General features: G+C 42.5%; 3 protein-coding genes and 1 long non-coding RNA gene across 5 annotated transcripts in view; 3 read left to right on the top strand and 1 right to left on the bottom strand.

The window, feature by feature from the left end:
- The first annotated feature begins 450 nt into the window (after positions 1-450).
- LOC113032130 (uncharacterized) lies at positions 451-11,138 on the top strand. Of its 2 annotated transcripts, XM_026184812.2 has the most exons (8): positions 451-1,180; positions 2,180-2,265; positions 7,666-8,040; positions 8,128-8,391; positions 8,671-8,761; positions 9,370-9,424; positions 9,601-9,734; positions 9,958-11,138. In XM_026184812.2, exons 1-8 carry the CDS (start codon positions 933-935, stop codon positions 10,013-10,015), a joined length of 1,311 nt encoding a protein of 436 aa, XP_026040597.2. In that variant the 5' UTR covers positions 451-932; the 3' UTR covers positions 10,016-11,138. The 2 variants fall into 2 exon arrangements, with proteins under 2 accessions (XP_026040597.2, XP_026040599.2); XM_026184814.2 differs by lacking the exons at positions 451-1,180; positions 2,180-2,265 and adding an exon at positions 4,106-4,405.
- On the bottom strand, positions 10,845-13,221 carry LOC145431999 (uncharacterized). Its single transcript, XR_013912339.1, has 2 exons — positions 12,928-13,221; positions 10,845-12,623 (listed from the first exon to the last, which is right to left on the bottom strand). It is a non-coding gene; the product is annotated as an uncharacterized LOC145431999 (long non-coding RNA).
- On the top strand, positions 12,378-20,164 carry LOC113032244 (uncharacterized). The gene is made up of 6 exons (XM_026185030.2): positions 12,378-12,518; positions 13,713-14,087; positions 14,175-14,438; positions 15,767-15,851; positions 16,550-16,587; positions 16,844-20,164. Exons 1-6 carry the CDS (start codon positions 12,467-12,469, stop codon positions 16,849-16,851), a joined length of 822 nt encoding a protein of 273 aa, XP_026040815.2. The 5' UTR covers positions 12,378-12,466; the 3' UTR covers positions 16,852-20,164.
- Positions 20,165-20,412: 248 nt separating this feature from the next.
- The window catches only part of mtx1a (metaxin 1a), a 13,691-nt gene continuing 8,823 nt past the window's right edge, over positions 20,413-25,280 (top strand). The window contains exon 1 of the mRNA XM_026185005.2: positions 20,413-21,434. Within this exon, the coding sequence (XP_026040790.2) occupies positions 21,354-21,434 (81 nt within the window). The 5' untranslated portion in view covers positions 20,413-21,353. The remainder of the gene's footprint in view (positions 21,435-25,280) is intronic.

Genomic DNA, 25,280 nt, shown 5'->3' with positions numbered 1-25,280 from the left:
CGACTGTGACGACTGGAAGTGTGAGTTTGTCTCTTATGTTTGTGTAATTTAAATAATTTCTTCACTGACACTGGTCTGCAAAACATGTCTGACTGAACCCTCTGGAGACCCTCTGTACTCTACTCTGTACTCTGTACTCTACTCTGTACTCTGTACTCTGTACTGTATTCTGTACTCTACTCTGTACTCTACTCTGTACTCTGTACTCTGTACTGTATTCTGTACTCTACTCTGTACTCTACTCTGTACTCTACTCTGTACTGTATTCTGTACTCTATACTGTACTCTACTCTGTACTCTACTCTGTACTCTGTACTCTACTCTGTACTCTACTCTGTACTCTGTACTCTGTACTGTATTCTGTACTCTATACTGTACTCTACTTTGTACTCTACTCTGTACTCTGTACTCTGTACACTGTATTCTGCACTGTACTCTGCACTCTTGTTCACATTCTCGCTCAGAGGGAGAAGGATAAATACTGAAAAGCTTCCCTGAGCAGCACTTTTGTTCTTGTTGCATCATTTCGTAAATATGGAATTTTTTAGCAGGAAACATCCGTGCCGATGAAACTGCACCAGCAGGATGCAGCTCAGAAAAAACGGTTTCTTTTTTTAATTTCTCACCTTGAGGACGTGGGCTGATTCGAGCGTGAAAGGCTGTTTTCAGAGGAAGTACCAAAAAAAGAAACGTTTCTGGGCAATTTTGGAGAAGCAGGTCAGCGAGAAAGCAGTTCCTGTAAGATGACTTCACACAATCAAACCCACAAAATAAATAAGTGTATTCTTAGCATCGTTTAGATGTAACGATGAGGCACAACAATGATACAAATACAGGATATAAGAATTTAAGAATCTTGAGGCTTCTGGAGGAGTTTGTTGTCCTAATGATGAACAGGAAGAGCAAAAATGTGAATTTTGTGTTCACTAAAAATGAGCAAAATTCAGGATGCAGAACAACCCTGCAAAGAGTTAACTCCTGAAGAGCGTTCTGTGTTTTTATTTCTGTCTGCGGTCTTCAGCAACGCCCAACACGAAGGTGGCCAACGTGAAAGCAGCCGAGCTGTGGGGGACATCAGCATCTGGACATCATCTCCACCGTCCATGCCAAACAAACGACACAGGAGGACGGGGAGGATGGACAGATGTTTCAGCTGTGCAGATGGAAACTCCACATCTGTGTACGTTAACATTTTGTGCTTGTGTGTGTGTGATCTATTCTGACTGAGTGTTGAGTGGATGTCCTCTGATGCATTCATTTGCAGTTTTAGTCCCTTTTATAACTTTGTCCTTTCTTCTGTGGAGGAAGCTGACGTTGCTGTGGTCCGCTCTTCAGTAGCCAGTCGAAGCTGAAGCCACTTCTTAGTCACACTCACAGAAGCCGAAGTAAACGCAGCGACCACAGGAGAAGCTGCAGATCGAGCTGATCTGTTTGGCGCTTTGTTGAAGTTGCAGCTTTTTGTGACGTTAGTTTTAGCTGAACTACTGATAAACCTCAGAGAGCTGAACCACAGATGCATCTGATGTGGACCATATCCATAACAAGGGGGATAGGTTCATAAATATAGCTTCATTTTTATGTTTCAGCCTCCATCCAGACTGAAATGCTGTTTCTCTGTCCTGAAAGTCATGTCTGGATTAACCCTCTGGGGTCCCACTGGGTTAAAACCCGTTCTTTGCCTCTTCCTGATCCCCTCTCCTCGTTATGCTGTCTGTCCTTTACTCTGCACTTGTGTCGGTCTGAAACCTTTTTAGATCTATATTTGCTCTGCAGAGCTCATGATTGTGAAAACTCTCTGTCCTCTGTTGCAATATCTCCTTGTGCTTCTGAAATAGAAAAGAGGAAGAAAAAACCTTGCAGAATTTTTCATTTTCAAAGCAGTGCTTCATTTATTTCCAGACTGACAACTCTCTTGTGTTTCTGTGATAAAAACAAACTTCATCTTGTTGAGAATCTTTCAGTCTGTTTGCAATAAACTGATTTTCTTTTCTCGTTTTTTCTTTTTCTTTGCACGAATGATTTCAGGCCTGATCGCATATAAAATGTGAAAGGAAGTAACTCCAAAAGGAGCGGGGCTGGTCAGACTACCAGAGCCAAGTCAGAGAGGAGAGTTCCTCAAAACAAAAACGAGACATCATCATTTCTCAGCTTCGCTCTCTGCCCTCTCCTCTGATTACAGACGAAACCCGGAGAAGCTCAACAGAAACCCGAACATGTCAGTTTGTGGTGAGATGATTCTGTGGAGCTTCGTGTTCCTGCTGGCAGGTAAAACTGAAAAGATGTTTTTATTCTTGTTAATGACGGATCTGTGAAGTTGTGCTTTCGCTCACTCACTGCTGCTCTGCCTGCAAACTGTTTCCAAATCTACAAACGTATTAAATCTGAGAAATGATTCGAATCACGTAGACTTAATAACGATGTGAAACAAGCTGATATTATCACACGGAGGGTTAACGATCGTTTCGAAGAGCTCAAAGCTGCTGGAGGGGAAAGGAGAAGGCTTTCTAAATGAGTTTTTATTCAAACTCGAGTATTTTATAACAGACGGATTATTTCTGTCTGTTAGTGACGGAAACTTTAAACCCACGTTTACTTTAACAGAGTACTTTTACTGCAGTATTATTGGAGCAGTCATATAAAAACTCGTCTGTTCTCATTACTTCTCTTTTCCTTCTTCCCTGTTGTGCTGTCAGTTGTGTAGATAAGCTCTGTAAATAAAAGCTTGTTGCTGTTGGTGCTCTGAAAGCTGGTGCAGCTCTTACACAGGTGAGCTGGGCCTGTTTAATGCCACTTTGCTGCCCGGTGCTTCACCTGTGTTTTCCGGACGACTGATAAATCACCGTTGATCAATAGTCATGCATATCAATGAGCATGAAACTGACCTCTCGGCCCATAGTTTGGTGCCAGTGTCAGTCATTATGTGTAAGGTTGGAAACCTGCAGTCAGCTGAGACTGAAGAAGTCACTTGGATGATGATGATGAAACGTTTCTCCCGCTGAAAACGTCCAGATGAACAGAATCCATGTTTTGGGATTTCCTTGCCTGGAATATTGAGCATGCATCAAGACCAGAGATGGGCAGTAACGCGTTACCTTGTAACAAGGTAACGAGGTAACGCGTAAAGTAAAGTTACAGGTAACGAGTAAAGTAAGGGATTACTATTGCAAAAACGGTAATTAGATTACCGTTACTTTCCCGTAGGAACGCTGCGTCACTGCGTTACTAAAACCGTGATTTTTTGCGAGAATGTCTCACGACAGTGACGTAAGCGAGTGCGACGTTCGTGACAACAGCTGTGTGCAGATCAACAATGGATCATATATCGAGTGTGGGAGAGAGTATGAGCGTGCAGCGTTTAAAGCGTGGAAGTACTGACCTTACTTTGAGTTTGATTCCATAAAAAGTGACAAAAACATTAGTGTCCGCTGTGCGTGGGAAGAAAACTTCTTTTTACAGCGAAAAAACCCCTAAACTTCCAAACAAGCACCGAGTAGCTACGACGTAATGGGAAACTCACAGAGAAACTCACGGATTCTTCCACTGACCGCGGCACACCTGCACCAGGGTAAACCTCCGCCTACCCCACTCCTGCATTACAGGTGAAAATAGAGCAACAGGAGCGCTGAGTCTTTGACTTTATTTATTTTCTGCTGTGTTTTACTTGCATCTATTTGAAAGAGTGAGTGTAAACACAAAAAATATTTTATTTTATGTGCTGGAATGTGCAGAAAATAGGTTTAAATGTTAAACTAATTTCTTCCAGTCAGAGAATGTTGCATATAATTAAATGTTTGCTTGATGCATAAAGTTAAAAGATTAAAACTAATAAAACAAGTTTTAAAAAGAGACTTTTCCATCTGATTACATTTTGTATGATGGATTATGCAGAAAAAGTAGAATTGGGCTGAAAGATCTATCACTTTATCACTGTCACGGCTGGCGGAGGAAGCTGTGTGGGTCCTTTTCGTGGAAAAGGAGGACCCAAGATGCAGCAAACTGATGATACGAGTGACGTTTATTCACAGAGGTGGTGGTGGCAAAAACAATCAACGCAGCATGAGCAATTACAAACCTAAACTGGGAGAAACTAAAGACAAACCTGAGACCATACAAAAGGGGTGCGGGGCAGAGCGCCGCAGAGACAGGAACGAAACACCATAGAACGCAGAGGAATGCAGATTAAAGCAGAGACACACAGACGAATGCAGACAAGCCGACGAGGAGCACAGGCAGACACCAACTATAAATACACACACCAGGTAATGAGGAAATGGCACACAGGAGGGGACACAGCTGGAACTAATGGGCATAATGAGACACAGACCTACAAAGTAAAACAGGAAACACCCAGACTGTTTTACAGCACAACACGGGGACATGAACAGATCACCAAGGACAGACACAGGTAGGGCTGACAATACACCAAACTACAGGTTCAACTAGTGATGGGCAGATGAAGCCCCATGAAGCACTGAAGCTTTTCATCCAATTGGTTCACCCCAACGCAAAGCTTCATGAAGCTTCATTTGCTCTAGCAGGACACCTACTGGACGTAAAAATAATAGCTGGCATGAATTTGAAGAGTGTGGCCTTTTGCACACAGCCTGTAAATGTCAACAACAAAAGGAGTGTGTAAAACATGTATATTGTAGTGATGGCAGTATACTGTGTATATTTATAGTGGCAGTATGGGAAATGATTATTTGGAAATGCTTGAAATGGAAATGATCATTTACTGTGAGGTGAGGTGTGGTTGGGGTGTGGACAGTAGTTGTGCTTTTGTAACGTTGAGGTATGGACAGCTACACACTGAGGCTTTGAGCCTCAGTCCTGCCTGTTCACATTTTATTCTGTAAAAACTAAATTTTCACTGCTTTTATAACCTTTAGTGGGGAGAACATAGCTAGGATTTAATGATTTAACAAATCTTTTAACTCCTTTGTCCTCCACAATGCTAAATGGCTGGGAGTCCTCAATCACCATGCTGACCAGGTCTTCATCTATTTGAGATTGTTCTCCTGAGGAAAGACAATAAAGACAAAGCACAAATATAAATATCACACACGTAACTTATAACAGTTGTATAATATTGTTATATCATTTAGTAACATTACAGCATGAAAGGCAGCAGGCCCAGACAAGGTGTGTCCTAGGATGCTAAAGGCGTGTGCTGCTGAACTTGGGGAGCCGCTACAACGAGTCTTCAACCTCAGTCTGCGACTGGGGAGAGTGCCCGCCCTCTGGAAGACATCCTGCATCGTCCCGGTCCCCAAAAGGAACCGGCCCAATGAGCTGAATAACTTCCGACCGGTGGCACTGACGTCACATCTTATGAAGACTCTAGAGCGGCTCTTCCTCAACTTCCTCCGACCACAGGTACAACATGCCCAGGACCCACTACAGTTTGCATACAAGGCGGGTGTCGGAGTGGAGGATGCCATCCTGTACCTCCTACACAGAGCCCACTCACACCTGGATGGGGGAAAAGGCACGGTCAGGATCCTGTTTCTTGACTTTTCCAGTGCCTTTAATACCATCCGGCCCTGTATGCTTCAGGAAAAACTGAACAGGATGGAGGTGGACCCCTGCCTGGTGGCTTGGATCTCCAACTACCTCACCGACAGACCACAGTACGTCAGGCTGAAGGACATCACGTCTGACACTGTGGTCAGCAGCACAGGAGCACCACAGGGAACTGTGCTGTCCCCTCTTCTCTTCACCCTGTACACCTCTGACTTCTGCTACAACTCTGAATTATGCCACATTCAGAAGTTTGCAGATGACACGGCCATCATGGGGTGTATCTGGGATGATCAGGAAGAGGAGTACAGAAGTCTGGTGAGGAACTTTGTCGCATGGAGTCACACAAACCACCTGCAACTCAACACCTCAAAGACTAAGGAACTGGTTGTGGACTTCGGGAGGTCCAGAGCAGGTCCACTGCCGGTTCAGATAGAGGGGGAGGAGGTGGAGGTGGTCAACAAGTACAAGTACCTCGGGCTGTGGGTGGACAACAAACTGGACTGGTCATGCAACACAGAGCACCTGTATAAAAAAGCCCAAAGCCGACTGTACTTCCTCAGGAGGCTGAGGTCTTTTAACATCTGCAGGAAGCTCCTGAGGATGTTTTACCAGTCGGTGGTTGCTGGAGTACTTTTCTATGCTGTGGTGTGCTGGGGGAGCAGCACAGCAAAGAAGGACTCATCCAGGCTGGAGAAACTGATCAGGAGGGCTAGCTCTGTGGTCGGCATGAAGCTGGACACTCTGGTGACAGTGGCAGAGAAAAGGACATTAAAGGAACTGATGGACATTATGGACAATGCTGGGCATCCTCTGCACACGGCCATTAACAACCAGAAGAGTCTGTTCAGTGACAGGTTGCTTCTCCCCAAGACAAGAACTAACAGACTTAAAAACTCCTTTGTCCCACACGCCATCAGACTGTTTAACTCCTCTCTGGAGGGGAGAGGGAGGGGAGACAGGGGGACAAAGGAGGGGGGAACAACTAAGCTGTAGTGCCTCTTCACCTCACTGTGCAATACCTTGTGCAATACTTTTTGTAAATAGTCAACAGTGCAATAGACTCAATACTTGAAATGTGCAATTCACTTGTATTTTTATTTTTTATTCCTATTTATTCTATTTATCCCCTTTGTATATTTTATTTATATTTGTCTCTGTATTTATATATATGTGTGTGTGTGTGTGTGTGTGTGTGTGTGTGTGTGTGTGTGTGTGTGTGTGACAATTCTGTAACTGTAACTTCGGTCGTTGCTGTGCTTTTTGGAAGTCGAATTTCCCAGAGGAACCCACCCGAGGGATTAATAAAGTTCTATCTTATCTTATCTTATTATCATTGCATTTGATGGCTCACCTGGTCTTGCTCCACAATCGGTGTTCCTCTTATTCTCATGCAAAGCTCTGTAGTGCCTAAGCATGGATGAGGTGTTGTTGTTATATCCCAGCTCCCTGGCACATAGCAAACACTTCACCTTGTACAAAAGTAAAGCCGCTCAACATAAATTGTATTGCACCATCAGTATTATGAAAATACATCTTCTGTAGAAATTTACATACCTTGTTGGGAGGAATAGAATCAAAATGTCCATTCTCTCCTGGTTTCCAAACATAGACCGCTGTTTGTTGGTTCAGGTTTGGTTTGGCTCAGGGAAACATTGTGGTGTGGTTTAAAACAGGATGAGGTTAGAGGAGCTTCCTGCTCATCATAAACAGCCAGATGAGGTTATCCAGCTGTGATCCTGCTATATTCTCAGCATATATTCCCCATCCTTGTTGCTGCTCTGTTTGTAGGGAATAAACATAATCCTTTAGTGTCCAGAGTTTTTGTAATTTAAAAAAAGAACTTAATCATCAACATAAGCAATAATGACCTATAGAAAGTTTGCAGCCGTTTGTTTATAGCAGGTCACTCTGTGTTTCAGAGTCTGCAGGGCTGCAGTGAACTGCTGCACGTAGCATCATATCACAGCATGAGTGACTGTTTGAAGGTTGAACTGCAGGTTCAATGTGTAAAAACAGAATTTTGATGCAAACCAATCATAAAAAAGTTGTGTTGATAGTTTGTGTGCAACCATAACAACTACCCAGAATACCCTGCCATGATTCTTTGTTTAATCTGACCAGCTTTGTATATTTCACACACAGGTGCTGTGGCTCAAACTGTGGTCTATCCTTTCACGTCTACCTGTGCTGTCAGAGGGTCCACTGCCACCCTCCCCTGCACCTTCACACCTCTGAAGTCTTTCAGTGATGGTCAGAGAGAAGTTCCTCTAAAGATCGTCAGAGTCCGCTGGTGTAAGAACCATGCGATCTGTCAGGGCAGCATGCCATCTGTGTATGACAGTAACTCAGCAAACATCGATCCTCGTTATCAATATCTGGGAGACAAGAAGACAAACTGCACTTTACAGATCAGAGATGTTCAGCAGAGAGACAAAGGAAGCTTTCGCTTCAGGATGGAAGCTGATTATCGTGAAGGACATTTTACTAACCAGACAGGAGTGACTGTCACAGTTGTTGGTGAGAACCAAAAATCTTAATTCTGCAAATAATCATTCATCATTAAGAATTAATAAGTGTGAAGTAATATGAACACTTTGATTTTAGATTCGTCTAAAATGAGAATAATCAGCTCCAGTGATGATAAAAAGTTGAGCAGAGGTGAAAACGTCACACTGCTCTGTGCTTCAGTCTGCACTTTCCACCAACTGGAGGTTACCTGGTTCAAAGATGGCCACGCCCTCTCAGACACTGGCCCCTCCCTCCGTCTCAGCCCTCTGACTGCAGAGGATTCTGGGAACTACACCTGTGCTCTGAAGAAGAGCATGAAGACTCTCTCTGAGCCATACAGCCTGCAGGTGGAGGCTGGAGGTTTGTTCAGTTTTCTGAAACAATTTTGAAGACGTCATCAAACTGCAAACACACAATGATGCTCAGCCTGACACCAAATCATCTCCAGATCAACAGCAGAATAAAACTGGGACATTTGTATCTGGAAAAACTCCTTCATGCACACACTGTTTTTATACTCAGCTAATGAAAGAACCACATGTAAAACACGTGAAGAGCTTTGTTCACTTTCATGAATCTGTAAATCCCAAATCGCAGCACCCAGTGATGTCACTCATGATCTGTTGTTTGTTCTAACAGCTGATGGTGTCCTTCGTCTGGTACTTGGTGTGGTGTTTGGTCTCCTGCTGGCTGTGATCCTGCTCGTACTCTTCACCTTCATCATCAAAAGGTGCAGAAACAGAGTGTTTGAAGTATTTCATGTTTTTGTGGTTTTACTTTAGCAAAGAAGCAAATTATGTGAAGTTGGTGTGGATTTCAAACTTCATCCTCAGTAAACACGAAGCACACGTTCACCTCAAATATATAAAGGTTTATTTTTTTAAATAATTAATAATAAAATAAAACGTGTTTGCTATATATTTATGTCAATCTGGAAAATATCATCTGATCAAATCCCTTTAAATAAATGAGAAAAATGCAGAAGCACAGCGTGATAACGTTTAGAAATTATTATGCTTCCTGATGTTAATATTTTCCTTTACATGAATGAAGACATTTCCACCACAGGCTCATGCAGGAAAGGTACAAACTGCAGCCCAAGAATGAAAGAGCTGATTAAGAGACAGTTGGCAAACGTTCTGTTAAATACTTAATAATCTGAGTAGTTTTTCATATTAATAAGAGACAATACAACCAATACAATATCAGCTGATCAAGTCTGACGTCACAGCATGTTTCCTAACTCCTAACCTACTAATGTGTGTGATTTATAATCACATTGTGTCTGTTTTCTACAGTCCTGTTGTGTGATTCTCATAAATACTGATACTGTTGCAGGAAGCTGGCAGCAGCAGAGGATCAGAGGGCTGTGGGAGGTGATCCAGAGCAGAAGGTGAGTGGGTGATGGGAGGACTTTACTATGAATGAATCTTATAGGATGTGACATTCTGTATAGGTTATTATTTTAGCAAGCTCGAGTTCAAAACATGTGCATTGATTGAAAGTGTGCTGCTTTGATTCTGGACCTTCAGTCGTCTGATCTCTTTGTTTCCCTGCTGTGGTTCTCAGCATCCTGATAGCATCTACAGCAACATGGTGACGTCTGCACAAACTGAGGCGGCTCAGCAGCAGGAACCCGGCCGAGCCGCGGAGGACGTCAGCTATGCCTCCGTCCAGTTCAAACAGAAGAAACAGGGGGCCAGGTAGGACCCGGAAACGTTTAAACACTCACGTTTGTGTCGTCACACAAACAACAGACAGCTCAGATTTGTGGCTGTGACACTGAAGCCGCTGCGACAAACAGACAGCGATGAAAGATTAAACTTTATTTCGGCACAACGTATCACAATAACACCACAGAAGTGTCTGTCTATGCTGCATGCATGAGCTGTCATCAGATCATTTTCTTTTATTTTTGCTTCGTAGGCGCCTGCAGGCGGCCAGCGATGACGTTGTCTATTCCTCAGTGTCCAGTCGAGGATGAATCGCAGCTCTCTCACTCCCTCCATCCACCAATCAGCTGCAGGAAGCTGTGAGCTGTGGCAGTTTGTGTAAATCTGTTTGATGAAGCTGCGGCTCGACTCTGACTTTATACAGAACTATTAAAAAACTTCAGAGAGATGAGTCGAAGGCGTATCTGCAGCTCTGTGGTGCTGCATGTGTGCTGTAAGGTGGAGGAAGTCATGAATGTAGCTCAGTCTAAACTGGAACGCTGTCCATATCAGGAATAACTCACAATTGAATTATTTGTTTCTGGGCCATGATCTGCTCCACACTCTCTCTGTTATTCCACTTCATTATTTTCTCAGTCATCTGGAAGCTGGTTTGAAACTCGAGTCTGAGTGAAGGACCCAGCACACTTCTTCTTACAGCGCTCATTAAACCAGGACGAGGAAAAATGCAACAATGCAGACTTTGTACTCTTCAGAGTCTGAGCTGCTTTTCTCTGATCAGGTTGTTCTGAGAACAAAAGCTAAAACTTTGCTTTGTGGGGTTCATTTCCATACTTCTTCTGCTTTACTCGAGCACTTTAAGCACTTTACACAACACGCCTGATTCACCCTTTCATAAAAGCACTTTGTCTGCATTCACACACATTCAGCCGTCCACGCAGACGCCACATATGCAGAAAAGGAAATGAATAACCGGCTTGTCTTTACCCTGTCATGGCTGCCACAGCTGCACGAGTCCACTTTTTTATACCTGCACTGGCTCAGTGAGATTAGCAACACATTAAGACTTCCTCAGATGTTTTGCAGCTTGATCGCAGAACTTCAGAGGAGGAAGTAGTTCTCCTGTTATTTTCAGGTATCATTTAGTCTATTTTTAATTGATCCAAAAGCCGTACGAGCCTGCGGTGGTCTCGGTTTCACTGTTAGAGCCGCCTCGCTCGATCTCGAGTCAAAATACCAAAACAGAGTCTTAAAAACATGAACCTGCGGCGTCACGATGGGCCTTTGGACATCTTCTATATACAGTCTGTGTTTCAGTGTCACGACTTCTGTTTTAGTCCAAAATGTTTTGTTTGTTATGAACACATAACTTTATTAAAAATAACTTTCATTTTTCTTCTATGTTAATTGCAATAAAAATAATGATTTTTTAAATTCGTCTGTTTTTTGTTGTTTGTTGTAAAAAAGTTTTTATGAAAAATTTTAAGATTTTCTTTAAATTTCTCGAGAGTTCCTGTTTCCTCTTGATAAACAAACAAGAGAAAACATCGACTATATTAATGTTTTAATCTGCTCTGACGTCTGTTTAATCATCCCTCACAAATGCCTTTAGTGTAGGACAAAGTTGTGAAACATTAGATGATGGCACAAGCTTCTGAGGATGAGCAGACAGGACGTGATGTCAGACTCTGCCTGCAGGGACGGAAACGTGTTTGAGACTAAACCTGTCGTAAAAACAACAAAACATAAATATTTCAGAATTATGTAAAAAAAAAAAACTAAACTAAAACTAAAATCTCGACTGTTTTTAATTCGACAAACAGGAAGCTGAATTTACATTTTTATATCTATATTTGAGCAGCACGTCAGAAATTAATCATAAAGTTTAACCACTAAAACTATCGAAATGTGAAAATTCATGCATGACAACAATAATCAGATTTTAGCTTTAAAATGTAATTTTCATTAAAGAGCTTCTAAATGCTGTTAAATTAACCTTTACAGAAATATAAAAAGAAAAAACTAAAGAAGTGAAATAAAATCATGACGGAGACGCTGAAAATAAACCTGAAGAAGTAACCGCGATGACTTCATCCATCACATCTGTGTGTTCAAACACAAAAAAGCTCCTGTGTACAGGATCCTCGGTGCAGGTTAGATGAGAGAAAATCTACTGATCATAACAATCTTTATTTGTTTTGATGCAGCCAATGCAAAAAAATAAAGAGATAAAAATAATATGTCATGTATTCACGTCAACGCATTTCACTGGATAAACGTGTTAATTACCATCGTCAGTCGTCAGCTCTGACGATTGGTGCTGACACATGAAACCAACATCTGGAGCTTCTGCACATCAGACTGGGACACTTCCTAGATTGTTAGCGATGAACTACTGAAACAATCTTCTTTCTTTGTGTCCACACTTGTTTTCAATGTTCAGCAGAGATTTCATGCAAATGATGAAACAGAGAACTTTGAATAAAACAAGAAACAAAGATTTTTACACAACGTTCTTGTTCTCTTTGTTGCATGTTGCAAATCTAATGAACATGAAACCCTCCTCCTGCAGCTCAGAGTGCTTTGGTCTCTGAGTTTCTGCAAACTGTTTCTATTTTTTAAATGAATCACGTGGTTTCAGGAAGTGACCATAAAAGAAACGACAGATTCACAAAGACAACTCTTCAGCCTCATTTCATCATCCAGCTCTTTACTCTCTGCTCGCTCCTCTGACTGCAGCAGAGCCTCAGCAGAAACTAAGGATGGCAGTTTGGGACAAACAGCTTCTGTGGAGCTTCATGTTCCTGCTGGCAGGTAAGACTGAAGTCTTATTTTGATCCTGTTTTAGTGACGATCAGTGGAAACAGGGTTCAGAGTTTTCCTTTGACTCGCTCGCTGCTGCTGCTCTGCATCCAAATCCTGTTTAAAGGCACAAAAGCAGAAACCACATGTCAGAGATGTGAGTGTGAATGTAGAAGATCAATAAGTGATCGAGCAGCTGGATGTGATCATTGTAGCCACCTTAAAGCTGCTGAGGGGAAATCAAAAGGAGAAGTTATTTTACGTTACTTTGTTTTCACACAAACATTTTGTAGCAGACTCATTATTTCTGACTGACGTCACATTTACTTGATAGAAAAACTTTACAGTTAATATTGTGCAGTCATTGATTTCATTATTGGCACTTATTTATTTTTTTATTTGCTCATGGATCTTCTCGTACCTCCTTCCTGAGATCGGTGCTGCTCGGCGCTGGGAACCTGGTGAACAGTCAGGCAGTTATTTGAGGAAGTTGTTGGGACACTTGAGTTCCTTCATTCTTCTTTCCGGCCAACGTTTTCCTGCTTATCAGATGTGTTTCTGTCTTCATCTCTACAGTTTGTCTTATTTACTTATTTTGCATCGTATCAAAAACTCTTGTTAGAAAGTAGAGGAACTACCGTTGTTTGTGTGCTGGTGTCTAAAACTGGTTTTATGGAGTTTAAATTGTGGGTATTTTTGTTTTTCGAAACACCCTGTTTCAGTTTAATCAGTGTTTTCAATAAATTGCATGTTCAAAAAATGTTTTGTTTCACTCTCATTTCTCCTTGTTTCATGTTGAAGCTCGACCTGGAACCTTGTTAAGATCCAACCATGCAAAACATGATTTTTTGCCATTTTTCAAGTGATCTTAACCCTCTGATCTGGACTGCACGAAGCCTTTAATATCACAGTCGCCCTCTAGTGGCTTGCTGCAGTACAGGTGATGAGAAAATATAAAATACACAATTAGTAACCGCTAACTCATCAGTACCTGACTTTGTTCCTGTCAGTATAACAGCAGACACTACAGTATGGAAGCCCGTAGTGTCAAAAACCAGAAATTTTGAGAAAAGTAACTCGAAATTTGGAGTTATGTTCATAAAAAAAAGTTGTGTTGATAGTTTGTGTGCAACCATAACAACTACCCAGAATACCCTGCCATGATTCTTTGTTTAATCTGACCAGCTTTGTATATTTCACACACAGGTGCTGTGGCTCAAACTGTGGTCTATCCTTTCACGTCTACCTGTGCTGTCAGAGGGTCCACTGTCACCCTCCCCTGCACCTTCACACCTCGGAAGTCTTTCAGTGATGGTCAGAGAGAAGTTCCTCTAAAGATCATCAGAGTCCGCTGGTGTAAGAACCATGTACTCTGTCAGGGCAGCACTCCATCTGTGTATGACAGTAACTCAGCAAACATCGATCCTCGTTATCAATATCTGGGAGACAAGAAGACAAACTGCACTTTACAGATCAGAGATGTTCAGCAGGGAGACAACGCAAGCTTTCGCTTCAGGATGGAAGCTGATCGTCCTGAAGGACATTTTGTTAACCAGACAGGAGTGAATGTCATGGTTGTTGGTGAGAACAAAAAATCTTAATTCTGCAAATAATCATTCATCATTAAGAATTAATAAGTGTGAAGTAATATGAACACTTTGATTTTAGATGGGTCTAAAATGAGAATAATCAGCTCCAGTGATGATAAAAAGTTGAGCAGAGGTGAAAACGTCACACTGCTCTGTGCTTCAGTCTGCACTTTCCACCAACTGGAGGTTACCTGGTTCAAAGATGGCCACGCCCTCTCAGACACTGGCCCCTCCCTCCATCTCAGCCCTCTGACTGCAGAGGATTCTGGGAACTACACCTGTGCTCTGAATAACATCATGGAGACTCTCTCTGAGCCGTACAGCCTGCAGGTGGAGGCTGGAGGTTTGTTCAGTTTTCTGAAACTTTTTTTAAATTTTAAGACGTCATCAAACTGAGAACACAAACTCTACAGAGATGTGGGAGCGATCTCCGGCCACAATTTCAAACTGAAAAAAGAAGCTTTGAAAAGTTAGAAGATGCTTAAAATTAAGTTGTTAAATGAAACAAAGACTGGTAAAGTGTTTTGATAGGATGAACCTCAAATTTGATTCTTTTAGGTTTCAAGTAACTTTAAATGATAAACTTTGCCTTTAGTAAACGATGTTCTAAAAAATGATTACACACATTGGGAAATTATTTAAATACTGACACTTCTTCCACAGAGTCGCCTCACAGCTGTGACTTTATGAGCTACGTGGTGTTTGGCAGGAAGGAACCTCAAATAATAATAATAATAATAATAATAATAATCACCAGTGTGTGAATGCGAGAGTGAATGAATAGTGGTATTATAAAGCGCTTTGGGTGCCTTGATTTGGGTGCTATATAAATCCAATCCATTATTATTATTATTATTATTATTATTATACAGTGAGTTGGGAGGGGCTCCAGGGAGAAGGGGGTAATCCACGCACACTCACTCCTCTTCAGCCGCAATCGCTCCAAAACTCCACTCACACCGCCACACACACGATAGGTCTGTAATCTGGTCCAGGAGGGGGATATCTACATACAGGAAACAGTAGTTAGTACCACAGGTAAATACACACAGGGACTTCTTTAAAGAAGCTGAGAGAACGAACTCAGGAGACTCTGCGTTCCAGCGGAGAGCTGCTCTGTGCAACTGCCTTTAATAGTAGCTGGGGAATCAGCCAGAACAGCAGCAGGTGGTGACAATCACACAGGTGCGTGGGCCAAGAGCAAGAGCCCGTAACAAGCTCCGCCCAGGCAGAGGGGAGTGAGGGAGAGGGAAAGAAAGAAAAGAAAACCTCGTGCGAGCCAGCCAGAGACACGGGGACCATGTCCACTCTATTTATGTCCGAGTGGATGGATTCTTTTATCACTAGTTTTTCTATTTAGTCAATAAAGTTACAACATGTGAGTAAAACGTTTTTCTTTTTTTTAGCAAAACACCACCTCGACAGCACCCAGTGACATTCTGTGAAAACTAAAGTTAGTAGAAACATGATCGGACGCTCAGGTCACTTCACTGACAGCACAAACTCATCACTCAGGATAAATTACATGCAGGATGAAAACTGACTTAAACATATATAAATACATAAAAACAGGTTGTTTCAAAGCTATATTTCTATCAGAGCTTTCTCACTTCCAACCCGTAACATACCGACAGTTTGTGCTGATTTCTACATATGTTTCTGTTTTCACAGCTGGTGGAAACCTTCCTCCGATACCTGGTGTGGTGTTTGTTGTCCTGCTGGTTGTGATCGCGCTCGTGCTCTTCATCGTCGAAAGGTACAAATCAGTCTGAGTTCCTCTTCAGCAGCAGCTGAAGGTGGCTGTGCTGAACCTGAGTTATATTACGTTTTAGTGATTTTACTTGTGTTCATGTAAAGTACACGTATGTAACATTACATCACCTGTGTGATTAACAGTATAACAGTAAAGCTTTCTCTGCCAACACTTCCACACAAAGAGCTGAAGAGACGGACAGCTGAGCTTTGGTTCAGCAGCCTGTGTAAGTGTTAGCATCAAGCCCACAGCACAGGTGGAGGTCTGATGTCAGGAAACAGAAATGATCTGAAGTACAAATGTGAAATCAGCCTCCGTCTCTCACGCCTCGTGTATATATGTGCGTTGACTCGTCTGCCCTGAACCTCCCACAGCTCCCTCACCTAAACAGAGCATTTCCTGCTGTTTCTTACATGATAAAACACATGAAAACAATTTTACATCAAATCATTTTTCATACTCACATCTCACAAATACACAGTAACACCCAACACGCTTCACTTTCTCAGTTTGTGGGTTTGTTTAACTGATTCTTACTGTTTATTCTTTTAAACACTTAATGATTTTGTTAAATATGTTCACAGCATATTATGAATAATTATAATCTTAACCCTGACTCACATGTCATCCTTTTTTATCCACATGTTTGTTTTCTTTGTAGTTTTTGATATTTGATTGTAAAATCAGTCATATTGTTACAGGAGGCTGAGAGCAGCAGAGGGTCAGAGAGCTGCTGAAGGTGAGTTACTGATGGGAGGAACTGTTTAACACACTTTACCCCTTTTATTGAGGATAATGGGATGGATTAAGATATATTTATAATGTGATGACTTGTTAAGAATAATAAGCAGACGATGCAGTAGGCTAAGTGGGGTGAGATGACGTCTAATGGGAGAAAGAAGAAGAGATCAGTGATTCCTTTACGGAGCAAACTAACAGCCATCTTCCTGTGTTTCTGTCCTCTTCACTGTTTTCACATCTGTCTGTGGTTTCAGCTTCCTAATAACGTCTACAGCAGCGTTCAAGAACAACACGACCAACAGGAAACTACAGTCGGCTACACCTGTGTCCAGCTCACACAGGAGAAATAGAATAGAATAGAATAGAATAGAATAGGTCTTTATTGTCATTGTACATGTACAATGAAACGATATGTGGCTGAGTGTGCAAGAGTAAAAAATAAATATCTAAATAGTAAAGACAGCAGGAATTGGGGGTCTTTCCCCGTCTCCCTTGCTATCTACAGTGGAAAAAGAGACAAAAGACTCCCCCCCCCCCCCCCCCCCCCACTCCTTTGTGTGTGGATGCTTCCCTCCAACTTCCTGAGATACCATCTGTCAACAGGGCTTTGGAGTTGACGTAACGCCGCAATGCATTGTGGGAGCGCAGCTCCATTTTCGGGGTCTACGAATCAAAACAAACACACTGTGTTGGAACGACGACGACAAGAAACATGCTTAAAAGCAGCTCAAAAGAAAACGGACGGTATAGAGACCGATTGCGTCCAGAGGCGAAGCAGCGGTACTTGAAAAAAAATAGAGAGCATCGCAAATCTGGACCCATTTGAAATACGGCAGTGGAGTAAAGACCCAGACGACTTACCGCCACTGTCCTACCCCGATATCTTCACGTATCTTGTTTGTGGAGTAAGCGCTTACACAGCGAACCAGTTTCGTAATTACAAGTCATCCAATTTACAAATGGCTGGGTGCAAGATTTGGCTATTTTCAAGCCGCCAAACTCTGAGTACGTCGTCAAAGTAAGTCAGCTGGAGTGCATCGAGTGAAATAGCCATTTTCCACCCCCCACCATAATTAATGTTACACATTTATCATTTAACTGCTAAAATATCGTTATCATATTATATGCCCATAATTGTAAAGTACATGCAAGTTAACACATTGATAATCAGGTAAATTATTAACGCCAATTTGTGTCCTTCCTGTCTCATTTCATTTATTGTCTTTACATCAACCAATCAAGTCACTCCGATGTTTGATCGCAATTTCTATAACTTCCGAGACCACCAACGATAATATTATTCAGCTATAAAGTGTGATAAGAACATATTTAGAACTTACCGGAATGAAAATGTCTTGAGCACACCAGCTGATATCTGGAGACGTAACAGAACTTGATATCAGCTCGTCTCACGGCTGCTATCCAGGCTAGACGCCTTCGTTTGGTAACATCCGATACATGAGCTCCTTCATGTTGCTTCCAGGTTGGGAAAGCATAAAAAGACAATCCAAACTTATTCCCGTGCCGGTCGTAAGATCGAACATTGCAGCCGACCGCACAGCAAGTACGAACCATGGCTATGCTTTCGCTCCTTACTTAGACCCCCAAAATGGCGGATCGGGCCAAAATCCTTTCCACGCCCACCCCCGTGACATCACGCTCCAAAGCCCTACAGTAAGTGTGAGAGACATGCTAAGGCTACGTCCACACGAGCCCGGATAAATTTGAAAACGTCGTTTTAGTCTGAAAACGCTCTGCGTCCACACCATCGTTTTCAGCCGTTTCCACAGAGTTAGCACAGAGGCTACGTCCACACGTACGCGGGTATTTTTGAAAATGCAGATTTTTCTACGCGTTTGCACCTTTCGTCCACGTGTAAACAGCTTTTTCGGCCAATGAAAACGGAGATTTTTAAAAACGCAGTTTTTGCGTTTACGTGTGGACGAGGAAAACGGAGAAAATGCAGCGTCAAAGGTGTGCGCCTTTTTTGACGTCACGCTGTGCGCCATCATTTCTACAATGATGGACTTAGACAAAATACTGTTGCTGTTCATTTTACTCTCTGCATTGTTTAAATGCTTACAAACACACACAGTTACTGTCGCTCTACACAGAGGACTCAGTCCTGCTTTTATGCGCCATCTTTAGAGAAGAAGAAGAAAAAAGGAATAAACAGCAAACAGAGGAGATGTTTACAGTCTAGAGGAATATAGACATAAATAAGAGAAAGGCAGCCAATGGAGACACACGTGTTTGAGAGCAGTGCAAAGACAGGGCTGAGTATAGAGTCTGGGAGTGTCCTGTGACCATGGCTCAGATTGGTGAGGTGGGTGGGCAGGATGGGGTGTGGGGGGAAGGAGCTGTTAGTGAGTCTGGAGGTGTCAAACAGTTGGTGGGTGGGGTTTGAGGGTTCAGCTGTGATGGCCCTGGTTTACCTGAGACAGGAGGATCTGACGATGACCTCTGGGGGGACAAAGATGATTGGACAGATTGAGGCCAGTTGGTGAGGAAGTGTCTGATCCAGGAGCTGGGGGGTCTAAAGGCGTTCCAGTTTGGTGGTGAGGCTGTCTGAGACGATGGCGTTGAACGCTGAGCCGTAGTCACCTCTCACAGAGACCAGAGGAGGAGCTGCAGGAAGCTCCAGTCTGACTTTCATAACGCAGCTCGTTGATCATTGTGGCCGAACTACTGAAAGCATTTACAAAACTAAAGATTTGCCTCCAAATAAAAGAAAATATCTTTGTGGACTCTCTCAGCACAGATCGTGTTTATATTAACGTGAATAATTCAGACATGATCATGTTAGAAATATTAACTGGTTAGAAAGCCTGAGTGTGTTTTTGTGGCCTCACACTCTTTATAAGGGAAATAAGTATTGCATTATTTGTCATTAGTTACTTTGTTGCTGTGTTAAATGTGGTGTTGTGTAATGAAATGAATGAATAATTCCGTTATGGGTTCCTATCTCGAGTTAAGAAACATCCATATCTACCACCTGACTTCTCATTTTAATCTGCTCCGAGTTCTGATTGAGGAAGATTTAGTTGTGCAACATTTGAGCTTTAGAGTGGAAGCTGCTGAAAACCAACAACGCCACAGTTTCCCCACTCGAGACGCAGCAGAGGACGTTTCCTTCATCCTGTTGTTTCACACAGCACACGATGAAAGACGGCAGCTTGTGTTTACAGTGAGAGACTGATTGTTGAACTGTCGATTGGTAAAAAATCAAACGCATGAACACGTCTACTTTCATTTCTACATCGTAAAATTAATCCAAAATAAAATAAGATGGGATTGTGTCACTAAATTAATGAAATAAAGATTAAAATAAAGGCCAGGGTTGCCAAGGCTGTATCACTTTGACTCGTCACTGCTTTAAATAAAGGTTGGTTCTACACTGGATCAGTTGAAAGGTCACTCTGCTCTCCCGTGATTGGCTGGTTTCTGTCCGGTAACTGTTGATGCTCTGGACTTTCTTAAAGGTGGTTCAGGAGTGAAACAGCTGAGTTGTGGACTCTGTCTGAGTGTCCTGCTTCATGTTTTCTAAGAATAAATAAATAACTGTATTTATCTGACCTCCTGCTGTGAACGCCTGCTGAGTTTTCCAGGGTGCTAACATGACCTCACCCGCACTCTAAAATTTCTCCTGCACTGAGGCAGCTCTGCATAGCTGGAGTTGAATTTGGTGACAGCAGGTTTACAAACAAAGTGATCAGGAATATTTTGATAAACGAAATTTGCCCTAATCTGGTTAAAAGAAATTATATCCTTAAAGAATTTGAGACCATGGAGGTTAAGGCGATAAGAAAAAAGTATATTTCACTTCCTCTTTCCCCTAAAGTAAAAGAGGTTCACTTTAAAATCATTAATGAGGTTTATCCAACCAATGAATTCTTAAGACGGAAATTTAATTTAGATGTGAACGCATGCACATTTTGTGAAAATGATATTGAAAGTCTGGATCACTTGTTTTTCAACTGTGAATCAGTGCACTCCTTCTGGACTGACATGTGGAGCTGGCTACAGTCCAGGAGAATTCAGTTACCACATTTGACGGTGACAGTAATAAAATTTGGAATACTTGCTGAGAATGCAGATTTTGACCTGTTGATTAGGACGATTTTGTTAATGGGAAAATTTTTATTCACAAATGCAGATACTTTAAAGCTAAACCTTGTATAAACAGATGGCTGAATGACTTTAGACTCTGGGCTAAATCGCTGAAACTTGTGAATAACAAGAAAGCCCATAAACTTGTTGTTTTATTTAAAGAGTTTAACCTATGTTAAAAAAAAAAACAAAAACCACCCTATTTTATAATCACGACTGCCCTTTTTTTGCACGTTAGTTTTTGCCTTTGGTTCGAATCCTTCAATGACTGTTCTTTCTTTTTGTGCTAACTCTTTTAACTTTGTGCTTATTGTTGTTGTTTTTGGGTTTTTTGTTCGTTTTGTTTGTTTGTTTGTTTGTTTTGCTATAATGCTCAACCGAGGATGTAACATAATCGGATTAATGATGGTGCCTTGTATGTTATACTGTTGTTTGTAAATAAAGTTTAATTTAAAAAAAAAACAAAAAAAACCATGACCTCACCCTGAGTTTTGCTAGTGGTGCTGATGATAAGTACTTGTTCTTCTCTACGGATTACTTCTCTGGATCGAAAAATAAAACATTTTATTAATCCTTTTACTTTGAAATGCGTTTTTACAAAAGACTTCATTTGATAGCTACTTCCGGTGTGAGAGGTCACCATCCGGGGTGAAGATGGCGGCGCCCGATGAGTTGTTTTGCTGGGAAGGAGACTGGGGTTTGCCGTCGGTCAGTACCGACTGCCTGGTGGTTCTGGTGAGTGTCCGCTAACACCGGGCCCGGTCCCGGCTCTGTGCACGGGCGCGTTCACGCTCAGGGGCGTGGGCCGGCTCTGTGCTAACGGCTGCTAATGCTAACGCCTCAGTAAGCGTGCGTTAGCGAGGTTTCATCATAAAACTGCCGGCTGCACGGAGCGTGATCGATTACTCACGTAAACGGTAAAGTGATGACTCCACAACCAGACTGCAATAAACCGACTTTAGGCGGAAACGGAGTTTTTCTTTCATTTGTTCTCAAAATAAGTAAGCTTGATGTCCATGTGGCTCAGCTGGAGGTGAAACGGGAAGTTTTCTGACCGATCAGCGGTAACATAATAACAATATTCAACAATGATTGACATGGTTCCTCTCGGCTCCTGTAGAGGTGGACGGATCGATCCAAGTATCGATAGTGTCGATACTAAAGCTGGTATTGGTGTCGGCTCGATAGTAGTGCGATAGGATCGATACTTTGTTTCTATCTGCTAAGTTTAATGTAAGTAGATCTCATAAATCATAGCACACTGCTCTCTTGTACATCATCTGCGTTCATGAGTTAAAAGTATTGGTATCAGCAGTACTGGCTCTTTATCTACTCGGCATCTACATTTGCAGTATCACACAGCACTAGCTCGCCGTGGAGCTTTGGAAGGTGGAAATGCTCCACGTTCAGTCTGGAGCTGATCTGATTAAAACATGAATTTCATGTTTCATGAAGCAGTGCTTCTGGTTGATGTGCAGGAAAGTCTGACTCCATGGAGGACTTTGGATTTTGTGTGTTGGGTCTTTTCCTTCTGTGGTGTTTTGAATGACAGCAGGGTCTGTTTTTGTTGTGTGACAGTGAGTTTTAGAGCGCAGTGATGAGCAGAAAAAACGGCCGATCGTTCTATCGTTCCGTTTGGAGTTGTGCCTGTGTGCTGACTGAAGCCAGATCTCTGGCTCGCATCCTCATGAAGAAGGATGATGGTGGAAACCAGCTCTTTCAGTGCCGGCTGTAGTGACTCCAGCTCACCTGTAGGAAGTGAAGTACAGCTCAGATGAAAAAAGCTTCTGATGATTAATACAGTAAAACTCTTTCTCATTCATACCCTCAAAATTAGATTATGATGTTTCATTTGCAGTAATTATATTTCTGATGCTATGGACAAAAATGATGTTTATTCATATGTGGGTCACATCACCAGCTCCTCATTTCTCACAGTTGCTCCCTTTTTTGATGCTAAATCACCATCAGAGGCCGACGTGGCTTTTGTCCCAGGATCGTCTCGCTGTTGCGTGTCCTAGAGAACTTGAGCACAAGGCGTTGCTACAGCAGTAACAGATATTTTGATATCACATAAAAATTAATTGTGGACGATCTGACATGACACAGCTGTACAAGTCCCTAAATGTACTATTTCTTCAGTCAGCAGAGCAGTGTTGTTACAGGCCTAACAGGACCTGCTGTGATTTTGCTCCAGTGGGCATGTCTCACCCTCCTGCTTTGGTCCTGAGCCCAGAGAGAGAGGGCAGAGCTGCAGTGCTGCGTGCCATGGTTCCTGCAGTGTGACTGTTTACTCGTCCTCAGTGGACGGGAGGAAGAACTGCCTGTTATTTTAAGCTTTCTACTGTTATCTAATCTATTTTTTATTACACACTGTATTCAGAGTCCAGATGTAATAATCCATCCATCTGTTTTCTTTGCCTTTAATTAATAATATAATATTAATAAATTAATTCTAAATCTGTCTCTTACCAAATAGTCATTGACCTGTAGTTCCTTATATGACCACCAGATGGCACCAGAGGTTCTTTTATCGACACGTTCGTCAGACATCAGCCTCAGTTTCAGTTTTACATCAGTCTAGTGGTTCAAATGTGTTTTTAAAAGTGCTTTAAGTCGCTGTGTGTATTAAGCTGCACTTTGTGCTGCTGGTGTAAGGGCGAGCACAGCTGGTGATGTAACGGGGAAGCATTGGCTGTTTCATGACTGTGTCCCTGAAAAGTTTTATCTTCTGAATTGAGAAACACCCAAACGTCTCCATAATTCCATCTGGACACGCCTCAGTGCCTCACAAAGGAGGCGCTCAGGAGGAGTCCTGGTCAGAAGCTGGAACCGTCCCCCTCTGAGCTCCTCCCACCTGACCAGCTCCTTACCCTGTGTCCTGATGGTGCAGGCATTCACCAGCAGACGCAAACAGTCACACTGCTGAGCGAAAAACTAAACTTATGGACAGTGCAAAAATGTCTTCTTGCCTTTTTGTAGACATATTTTCTTTTCTTATGTTTTATAATCAGCAGCAGCAGCCCTGTGTGCGCAGCAGTGTGTGCGCAGCAGTGTGTGTGCGCAGCAGTGTGTGTGCGCAGCAGTGTGTGTGCAGCAGTGTGTGTGCGCAGCAGTGTGCTGCTGCTAATGCACTTGCACTTGTCTTAATTTTAAACAGCAGAACTGCGTCATCCACAAAGGCAAAGAAACGAGTCTGTTCTGTAGGAGCAGAGCTGTGACTTTCTACCGTCCTATAAAAGCAGCTTCCCTCATCATTCATTCAGTTCATGCTTAAAAACGGGGACTTGTCCTTTAAGTGGAGGCATTAGGTGTAGTTAAAGACTCGCGACCACCCAGAATGCTTTGTGGCTGCAGAGTTTCCATTACTGCCGTGGTCCAGAGACTCTGGTGACAGTGTGGGTACGATGATCCCCGCCTGCAGACCGCGCTGAGGGCCTCAGAGCTCTGCTGAGTGATTAAAGCTGATTGAAACATGTTTGTGTTGGACTGAAATCACACAGCAGAGCAGCAGTGCATGCTGGGTAATGACGGGCTCCTCAGCAGCGGTTGGAAAACACTAATGTGTCACTGCTGCTGTTTTTCCAAACCACCGGAGAAATGTGAATCCACCACTGCACTTTACACTCAATCAGAGCTTTCTTGGTTTTCTTATTGTGGTCTCAGCAGATAGGAGGCGGAGCTTCAGCCGTCCACACAGGTGAAGTGAAAGACTTTCAGCACTTCATCGTGACAAATGATGTCTTCCTGTTGTGTGTTTTCTTTTAAGCGTCTCTCAGTCCGAGTTGTTATCTCAGCGTCCAGCTGTGACCCCGGCGCTCGCAGCCTGTTCTTAACCGAGGTCACGAACAGGCTGCATTTATTCAGATTAAACACATTTATCACCATTTTTATTTGTGATGTCGTTTTGCTCACATTCAGCTTCTATCATTTGTGAGATGCAGTGTTATGAAGCGTTTGGTTTTACTGGGAGTCATGAGGACTCTTTCCCTTTGTTTCTGCATGTAACTGTTTAGCAGAGGAGTGGACGACACTCTTCTGTTTTCAGCACATCCAGCGCGTCCATCGCGCCTGGAGAGTGACTGTGCAGCCCGTGTTACTGAGATCAGCTCACGCTCTGCCACAGCTGCGTGGAACAAACAGCTCCGCTTTCATCGTCCTCTGACTTCACTGCTGCACATTTATGGGGAAATTCTTCCTCATTTTTTCTGGTTGTAAAAGCAGAACGAGGCTCTCGACTCTGAGCGAAGCTTTTATTCTTTCTTTCCAGAAGAATTGAGTCACCTCCAGCTTTTACTGTAAGAGCAGTCGGTCCCAATCCCCCGCTGCTCATTACTAATTATCCTCTGACCGTTACAGTAGTTTTTTTTAAATTGCAGGCAATTGACAAAAGACAGAGAACATAAAAAACCATTGTGTGATGTTACATTTTGGTTATTTTCAATCATAACTGCATATTTTTGAGGCAAAACACTCCAGGAAAACATGAAGTTCTATGAACACAAATGCACTAATAACGATCACCAATATACTCGGGGAAATATCGCTCCGTTTCTTGTATCCAGCATTACGCGCCTCTTG

The sequence above is a fragment of the Astatotilapia calliptera genome, chromosome 11 (assembly GCF_964374335.1).
Source record: "Astatotilapia calliptera chromosome 11, fAstCal68.1, whole genome shotgun sequence".
Taxonomy (NCBI): domain Eukaryota; kingdom Metazoa; phylum Chordata; class Actinopteri; order Cichliformes; family Cichlidae; genus Astatotilapia; species Astatotilapia calliptera.
This window is presented reverse-complemented; position numbering and strand designations above follow the sequence as displayed.

Coding starts and splice junctions, on each gene's coding strand:
- LOC113032130 (XM_026184812.2), top strand. CDS start 933: ATGAGCAAAATTCAGGATGCAGAACAACCCTGCAAAGAGTTAACTCCT. Junction 8,392..8,670: donor CCTGCAGGTGGAGGCTGGAG/GTTTGTTCAGTT, acceptor TTGTTCTAACAG/CTGATGGTGTCCTTCGTCTG. Junction 9,735..9,957: donor CAGAAGAAACAGGGGGCCAG/GTAGGACCCGGA, acceptor TTTGCTTCGTAG/GCGCCTGCAGGCGGCCAGCG.
- LOC113032244 (XM_026185030.2), top strand. CDS start 12,467: ATGGCAGTTTGGGACAAACAGCTTCTGTGGAGCTTCATGTTCCTGCTG. Junction 14,088..14,174: donor AGTGAATGTCATGGTTGTTG/GTGAGAACAAAA, acceptor CTTTGATTTTAG/ATGGGTCTAAAATGAGAATA. Junction 14,439..15,766: donor CCTGCAGGTGGAGGCTGGAG/GTTTGTTCAGTT, acceptor CTGTTTTCACAG/CTGGTGGAAACCTTCCTCCG.